The following is an 8,931-nucleotide window of genomic DNA, read 5'->3' as shown; positions in this document are numbered from 1 at the left end:
ATTTTCTCCCCAAATTCTCATGCAAGTATTGGTTTTTTATTCTTGTTATTCCTAAAATAGATTTTTAAGTATGTAACACAGAATTGTATTTGTACAATTTTGTAAATTTGTTTTTGTAATGGATATATTTATTTTCTTAATTGGTTAAAGATTCACACTTGTTAGATTACACACAAATGTGTCTACGATGAGCCGCTTTATTGCATTTCCTTGCTGTTTTAAGTCTCTTTGGATAAAGGTGTCTGCTTGATGTGAATGTAGTCTGTATCTCATGCATGCATCATGTCATTGAAACTCAAGGATAAGTAGATTGAGTCTCTGTATCAAACAGGAAGCTCCTGAATGAAACACCTTGTTTAAGAACATCTGCATTTGTTTCTATTGAAATAATGAAATTTAATGGGTCTGAAATAGCCGGCACCTTGCGTATATGCACGGTGCTGTCGTCAGGTTGATCGGAAGGTGAGATGGCGTAGTTTCAATCCACCACCAATGCCATCACCATGACAACAAGTGAAAGAAAGAAACTGTGGATGTGTCTTGTGTGCTTCACAGGTTTGGCTTTACTAACTGTGGACTTCCTGTTTGTGACCTGTCATTGCACACATGGCATGCACAATTAATAATCTTGACATTTAATGTGAATGATGTGCATTGGTTTCAAGTATTCTAGTGTTTTCTCTTTTCAATGCTACCGAAGTAGAAATTGATATGCAATACATGCAGGATGAAATGAATCATTCAGGATTAATATTATTTATTATTTAGTTTTTCTATAGACCTCACACCTGTGAATATTGCTGCAGTGTTTTATCATCTTAAAGTATTTTATGTGTCCTCTTTATATGATGTGCTAATATACTGTATGTCCTTATGGATAAGTATTTACTGCATTGTTAAAAAATATAAAAATGCTAAACAAATCTGACTACAAGTTGACTTTAGGTTTATGTCTGTTTTAATGAAATATGTGTAATTTCTCTTATATAGCTATATACGTATAGGTATGGCTTTACTATTATATGCATGTATCTGTTGTTAATAGTAACCATGAACCAGCTTCACATGGACCGTCTAATTGTTTAGTGGTCGCCACGGCAACTGTTGAAGAACATGATGTGCAACTTTTATCCAGTAAACTGAGTTGCATTAGTGATGCTTTACCTCCATTATTAGTCTGTAAGAGTCGGTCACAGATTGATTTTCATTAAAGACATAAACATACAAATTCTCTTCCTTTATAAGAATACAATTATAATGAAAAATGATGCTTTAGGATGTTGTGCATGGTTGCTTGGACGTTGCTATGCAGTTTCTAAGGTGTTTTAACATGTTGCCATGCAGTTTCAATAGGTGGATATTGAATAGATGCTTAATAACAATTTGAAAAAGTCAAATTTTTATTATATTCTGACACGTGTATACCACAAGATGGCACCCTGGAGCAATTTTAGGACATTTATTATTGATTTAATACATTCAAGTCTTTCTGTTTCAGTGTGACACTTTATTCACTTGTTTTAGGAAGTTTTAATAGAGCTTTCATCAACAAGCCTGATGATTTGATTTGATTTGAGGATCTCCATGTTTTTATCAAAATGATGCTGGGTGAGTTTAATTCTTATGCTTATGGATTTGGTCAAATCATGAGTAATTTTCAAATCAAGAAATCTTTCAGCTTTAGTCTTCAATCCATTTGCATTTGTTTTAAAACAAAACAGATTGACACACTACCAATTTCTGAGATTTATGAGTATGCTGCTATTTTGGGATGGAAAGACATATCACTAATCCCCCATAATCCCGCAGGACTGCCCTTGCCTTTAGCTGAAAGAGACGCTTGCCATATCATTTGGAGGTGTTATTTTGTGAACCTCTTGTATTTCATGTATTTAAGCATCATGCTGAGATGCAAGTTGTGCCATGAATTTGTATTTTATAAGATTATAATTTGCACGTTTTTGTTTATCGTCTGTTTCTGTTTAACAGGCTCCAGTTTGTACAAGCATCTGTTTCAACTGATTCCCTTCTTATTAAACTTTCCACACATTTAACCCCTTCAGAAATCGATGACACATTTATGCGTGACAGAAAATGCCCAAATATCACAGTGCTGATGAGGACATAATCCATTTGTATTGTAGGATTTCTCTCCTAGTTCTGCCTTTGGCCTGGATGAAGCTGATTTTACCCATCAACTTTTGTGTTCCCGAGGTTCTTCTTGGCCTTATAGTCCAATAGACTTGGAAATGGACTTTTGAATACATTTTTTTTTACTTTGTGATGACTTTTTTGCAGCCTAATAATGACATGCACGCTCTTATTCTTCATATGCATCGCTTGGAAAACAACTTCTGTAAATGAAAACTAAAATAGTTGATGCATGTCCTCAAATACTTCTCTGATCTCAATGTGTGTTCCTGTTCTGTTATAGTTTGCAGAGGATGATATAAAGTGGGCGTCTGGTATCCTGCGTACATCCTCCGTATAAGACACAGGTTCAGATCTATGTAGGCGTAGATTTGGCTGTATGCAGCCAGAGGAGAAGATGAATTTAGAACAGCTTTCATAAAACAGCAAACGTTACACTGCTCCATTTTACTCTAAAATTATTCACATAGTCTCTATGTAATGACATCTAATCTGGCATCACGTAACAAATCATCAGAAGGCAGAATATTTACATTTGCACATCTATTTGGCAGATGCGTAAAGTGCGTAAATCACAAATCGAACCCCTGACCTTTGCGTTGTTAATGCAAAACTTTACCTATTGAGTTACATGAATACGAAGAGATCATCACAGTATTAATACAGTTTAACAGCGTGGATTGAACAAATTTAATTTTGCGCAGGAATCTTAGTTTTTAAACGCTTTTACCTCAGCAACAAGTGTGGGCACTTTCCTTTAACGTGACAGGATCTCACATTATCAATGAATTTATCACTCCTCAATGAACCGGTTCTTTGAAATGAACTGCCTGAACGAACCGATTCATTAAAACGAATTCGACTTCTGAACGCAGCTACTTGAAGAGATGTGTGGAGATGCGTTGCGTCATTTGCACCGCGCAACCGCTGCTCGTTTGGAAACGCGTCACGTTACTTGAAAATTAAGATAAGCAAGTTTATTAAAAGCCGAATTTCTTTCACGCTACTAACAATGGCGATGTCGTTCGTACTTTCTGTTAAAACACCGGTGCGTAAAAGCGCGGAGATTATTTCAGCGCCTCTTGAGGATTCATTAGAGTATTCTCTTTAAAAGCAGGAATTTGGAGATTGTGAGGTAAATAAAATTGTGGTGTTTGTGGGAGTAAATAGATATAGAGGTGGTAAATAGATCTGTCTCTTTAAGTTGGCATTAAAGCCGATTATCGCTGATCTCGGTCGTGATTTTGTTGTACCGTCTGTTCACTGGATCTGTTTTGTGCGCGCAGTTTAGATCATGTTTTAACACAATTTTTAAGTATAGTTCCGTTTGTTACACACGCCTTTTGGCATCGCACTCGCTGCGTAATTACGCGTTACGGGCGGCTGGAGTCCCCTTGACGCGCGGCGTCGGCGCTCAGGGCTGAACTTCACACCATCTTCAGTGTGTGAGAAGGACGATGGCTTCAGTGTGACACTCTTGTGTGTGAAGATGCAGAAGAGCGTGCGCTATAACGAAGGGCACGTCCTCTTTCTGTCCACGATTGCGCGCAAAGACGGCGTGAAGCGCGGCTATTTGAGTAAGAAAGCGTCGGAAAACAGCCGCTGGAACGAGAAATACTTCGCGCTTTATCAGAATGTACTTTTCTACTTTGAGCACGAGCAGAGCGCGAGACCGTCAGGGATTTACCTGCTGGAAGGCTGCACCTGCGAGAGGGTTCCGGCTCCAAAGGTGTCAACCATCGGCAAAGAGACTGCAGATAAACAGCAGGTGCGTGCATGGGTTTGGATGACATGTGATGAATTAAATGCTCGTCATTGTCATATCAGGGGGGTACATTTGGGGTGCAGCTTGAGGTTATGGAGGATAAAGCCACGTGTTGGTGTTTGTTTGTGAGTGTGCCTGTCTCTTTAAGCGCACTGTTGGGATACTGGGATTTTATACCCCAGTGAATATGTCACAATGAAGGTTGCTTTCTCTTTAGGTTCATACCCTAAAGGCTTGACTGGACAGATATTGAACATTTACAGCAATTACACCAAGAAAAAACAAACAAATGCAATATATTGAGCACATGTTGATATTTTGTGACAGCACACCCTGTTATGGGAATTCAGGTTTAGAGCTTTCTGCATTGTTGCATAACATCTTGAGAGTAATTTATATGCTTTAAAAACACTAATGACACTCAAAATTATTGGTGACACTTTACAATAAGGTTACATTTGTTAACATTATTAGTTGGTGTTAAAAAGTATTTATTAATCTTATTTATGTTAATTTCAACATTTAGTAATACATCTTTAAAATCAAGTTGTATTTGTTAACATTAGGTAAGTACTGCACAATAAACTAACATGAACAAACACAATTCTGTTTGTTTAAACTAACATTAACAAAGAGATTAATAAATGCTGTAAACATATATTTACACAACTGGTTCATGTTAGATATTTACTAATGTTAACAAATACAACCTTAAAGTGTGACCAAATTATTTGTGATGCAAAAGTAAAAACATTTTGAGCATTTTTTTGATGATTGCATTTAAATGAAGCATACAATAAACGGTTTTAAGGTTTTCATTTGTAAAATATAAAAAACACGAGTGCACATTTTTGGTGCCGTCCACTTTTCTATCATTTCTCCATATGCTTTATATTAGTATCATGTGAAGTGTGGAGTTGCTCATGTGAAGTGTGGAGTGTAACACATTCTGCTTCCTACTAATTTGCGTGAAAAGCCATTATGTCAACTGTTAGCATGCTTCTCATGTTCACAGAAAACCTGTTACATACAGTGAGTTTAATATACAGTATCTCACACACCTGACAGCCTTAAAACGGTTACTGCGGTTTATTATATCAAAATTTTTCATACACTACAGAGTGCAATCTATAAAATGAATATGTGTAGGGACACTAAATCAATATTGACAATAAACAGCCTTACACTAACATGCCTTGCAGTATCTGGTTGCATTAAGCAGCGTTTTGCAGATAATACTCGCATAAAGCAGATATACGTTCTGATCCCCCCAGTTTAGACCACATGAGAATTAAAAGCCCCTTATCAGCTCGGCAGACATCATTGCGACACGTCTGAGCTCTGGGTTTCATGAACGCTCTAATGAGCAGAACTCAGTTGTGTTGTTTTGTAAAAACACAATGCTGAATCTGCAATGTGAATCATTATATACCTCGCTCACCTGTTGAAAACATGGTCATACTTAACCCCAAAATATAACAGATATTACATTATATATAATGAAGCCTATTTTTTTGCATGACATTTTTCTGACAATAATCACATTTTAATATCAAATGCTCAATGCATAATACTGTAGGTTTTATTTTTATTTATAAATGTAATGATTCATATATACATAAAGGCCCTTTAACATCAATCATGTTTGTTACAGTTGTACACACAATATCTGTGTAATGTTATAGCAGATGTGTCTGCAACCCCCTCCTCGACAACATCTCTGAGATTATAAATGGTTGTCAGCAGCGGCACTGAGTGAAACTCATTAAGCAGTCGCCCGCTGCAAAAATGTTTTATTGTTATTGTCTTGTTCAATAATTAGTTTGCACGCATTTATGAAATGTTTTTGTTTGCAAACCAGTCTGGTGAATATTATGGATAATGTTGGTATATATTACAGCCGAGCATTTTTCTGGCACTAACTGCGTTGCTCGGCTGCATAAAGGAGTAATTTGCACAGCGAGAAGCTTCTGGGAGCTCGACGGCGCTCTAACAACGTTTTAAAAACAAATAGCCGGTTGTGCTTTGATTCTGAGCCAGCTTAATTACACAGGCTTTTGTGATGTGCAAAGTAATATTATGCATATCTATTTATTGATGAAAAAATATCTTCTGCATGAATAATTACACGGTTCATTATGGAAATGATTTTTAATGCAATACAACTTTATGCTTGGTGAACTTTTGCTTAAAGATAATCCAATCCGAGCCCTTGTGATGTGATAATGGATTATTAGTGCCGTCTCATTATACGACTGACTGATATTTACTCCTGCTCGGTTTTGTTTGTGCATCAGTAGTGATTTATCTTCCTCTTTGAGCAAACCTGATAAAGATTTAGATGCAAATGAAATGTGCTCAACAGCACCACCAGCGAGTCAGTGGCTTGTGTTACCATGGCGATCAGGTTTGATGTCATGTTGAAGTGCTGCTGTGTTATCCTGCTTGTAGCACTTGCTTAAAAATATTACGCAAGTTACATCATCCGCCTGATACTTAATCTGCTTCACTTCTCATTGCAGCGGAGCCTCCATCATCTTTAAAGTCAATGAGGGAATATATACAACGTGTTTTAGCCTGAGTGTGTGTACTGTTTGGTGTTCTGCATTATTATAAAACATTTGTCTTTTGTAATCTTTCCTCTGTTTTCTTTCCCCTAATGTCATCCTATATTACACAATATTACATTTATGTATTCGGCAGACGCTTTTATACAGTGCACTACAACACTCTTGGTTATTTTTAAGACATATTGGGTAAATATTGGACAGAACACACCGCTGGGTTAAAATTGACCCAATGATGGGTTTTAACTCAGCTGCTGGTTTATTATAAGCCATGGTTGCGTAACAACCACTCAACATTAGCTGGGTTTCCATCAGACGGATTTTATGCACATTGTGAAGTATCGCATAAGAAATGAGTTTCAAATAAAAATTCCTTAATGCGCTAAAAAGTTTTACGCTCGCTTGAGGTGGTTCTTGACTTATGCGATAAACAGTAAATGCAAATAATGGGAGATGAAAAGCATTTACCGATCGGTGTCTGTCTGTCTTGAAGCAGTGCATGCCGGTTAGAAATTTTGTCCGACTTGAGCTGGCGCTGAAGGCATGTGACTGTGACGTCTGGTTTTAAAGTACCGCCAGAGCTTTTCGAAAGTAGCCGACTGGCTCAGTTCTGATAACGATATAGCTCCTTGTCTCACTGATGACAATGATCACATGCATTTCAAGTTTAATCCAAGCAATTTTTATAACAGTTAAAACTTGTTAATAAACCTAAATATGTTGTATTGTGTCGTAATAAAATTAAATTTAAAAAAAGTGTAAGACCAAACTCTTGGTATCTTAACTGTTACCCCACCGTTGACAAGCTATCTCGTCAATTAAAAGAAAACAGTTGCACGACAAAAACGTGTTCCTGGTGAGGTTTTATGGTTATCTGTAATCCTGCGATCATCCACTAGATGGCACACTAACCCGATTTATAAAAAACCTGAAGCAAAATAAAATGTATTAATTTTTATAGAAAAATACCCATATTTAAGAGTTTTTGTTTGTTTGTTTATTGTTTGTTTGAATCTTATTTTTCATTTGATATATTTATGTTTATATATTTTTTGAAGAAAATTTTCCTGGAAGACTTTGGGTCTCATTCACTAAGCATGCGTACCCACAAATTTGATCGTAAAATGTACGTATGGACATTTTAACTTACAAATCATGATTCAACAAAAACTTTCATATTAAAATTTCTTCTAAATTCTTCTAAAACGTAAAAACAACTTGTGCAATAATCATGAAAAAAACCCAATAAAGGAAAAAGAACCTGATAATATATATCTGTGTTATATATTTTATATATTTTTTCCTTCTTCATGATTATTGCGTACATGTGGTCCGAGTTGTTCTTACGTTTTTGTATACATTTAAAATAAAATTTAGTTTGAAAGTTTTTGTTGAATCATGATTTGTAAATTTAAATGTCTGTACGCACATTTTAGGAACAAATTTGTGTGTACGCATGCTTAGTGAATGATACCCTTTTAGTGAAACTTTTGTGAAAATCACAAAAAATGCTGGCGGGCAACTTTTCAAAAAAGGCTGGTGGGGAATGAGTTATGGCATATGTTTTGTGCTATTATCCGACATACAGTATAAGCAGCCATTAAAATATTTGATATAGAGTGTTTCCGGTTGCAACTTTTTATTTAAAGGTTTGTTTTGAACAAATTCACTATCTAATTAACTTCATTTGCGATAAAAAAGCCAACGTGGTGCACACATGACTACGGCAAGCAGCAGGTGTCCGACTTAACGGCTTCGTCTTCAACTCCTCCCTCGACTGCAAGCGGCAAACCTTACCGATCGGTCTGCGCAGGGACGCATGATCTCGAACACACCTGTTGTCTTTCCCATATATGGAGCTCGACGTCATCGCAATGCCCTTGCTGCTGGTGCCTGCATCATAAAGTCTGCATTCCTTCTTTTGTTCACAGCATTTAGTTTGACAATTACAAGCTGCACTGCTAAATTTGTAACTTGCCCAATTGTAACTAAATGCAGTCTTGTCTCCATTTTCTAAACATGTCTTTTATTTACTGTTGGTTACTAGATTACCAATACCACCTTTCATTCGCTTGAACAACTTGATGGAAACACACCTAATTTGCATTTGTGTATTTTTGAAAAGATTCGCTTCACGTTTGGATGGAAACCCAGCTATTGAGTCATTTTTAACCCAGCATGTGTTCTGTCCAATATTTACTCATTATGGGTTAAAAATAACCCAGCCATTTTTATGGTATACATTTTGATCATTATGTACATCAAACCCACAATCCTTTGCGCTGCTCTAACCCTGAGCTACAAAAACAGGAAGCTCCACCTAGCTGTGACCATTGTGGTTTTATACATTAAAAAGCGTCCTTTAATATGCCACACACGTCATGTTTCTGTTTCCCATCTAAGAATAGTTGTAGGGTCAGATTTCTGCTGGACGCGGATGTTTTATGA

At 36.6% G+C, this 8,931-nt stretch overlaps 1 protein-coding gene across 4 annotated transcripts in view; it reads left to right on the top strand.

Annotated features, from left to right (window-relative positions):
- The first annotated feature begins 2,864 nt into the window (after positions 1 to 2,864).
- Positions 2,865 to 8,931, top strand: part of rasgrf2a (Ras protein-specific guanine nucleotide-releasing factor 2a) — a 35,347-nt gene continuing 29,280 nt past the window's right edge. The window contains exon 1 of one of the 4 annotated variants that reach the window (XM_055207451.2): positions 2,865 to 3,919. In XM_055207451.2, the coding sequence (XP_055063426.2) occupies positions 3,641 to 3,919 (279 nt within the window). In that variant the 5' untranslated portion in view covers positions 2,865 to 3,640. The remainder of the gene's footprint in view (positions 3,920 to 8,931) is intronic. The other 3 variants (XM_055207450.2, XM_055207453.2, XM_055207452.2) reach the window with 3 other exon arrangements.

This window comes from Misgurnus anguillicaudatus, chromosome 12 (genome assembly GCF_027580225.2).
Source record: "Misgurnus anguillicaudatus chromosome 12, ASM2758022v2, whole genome shotgun sequence".
In the NCBI taxonomy this organism is placed as follows: Eukaryota; Metazoa; Chordata; class Actinopteri; order Cypriniformes; family Cobitidae; genus Misgurnus; species Misgurnus anguillicaudatus.
The sequence above is the reverse complement of the archived record's forward strand: the minus strand, read 5'-3'. Positions and strand labels throughout refer to the sequence as shown.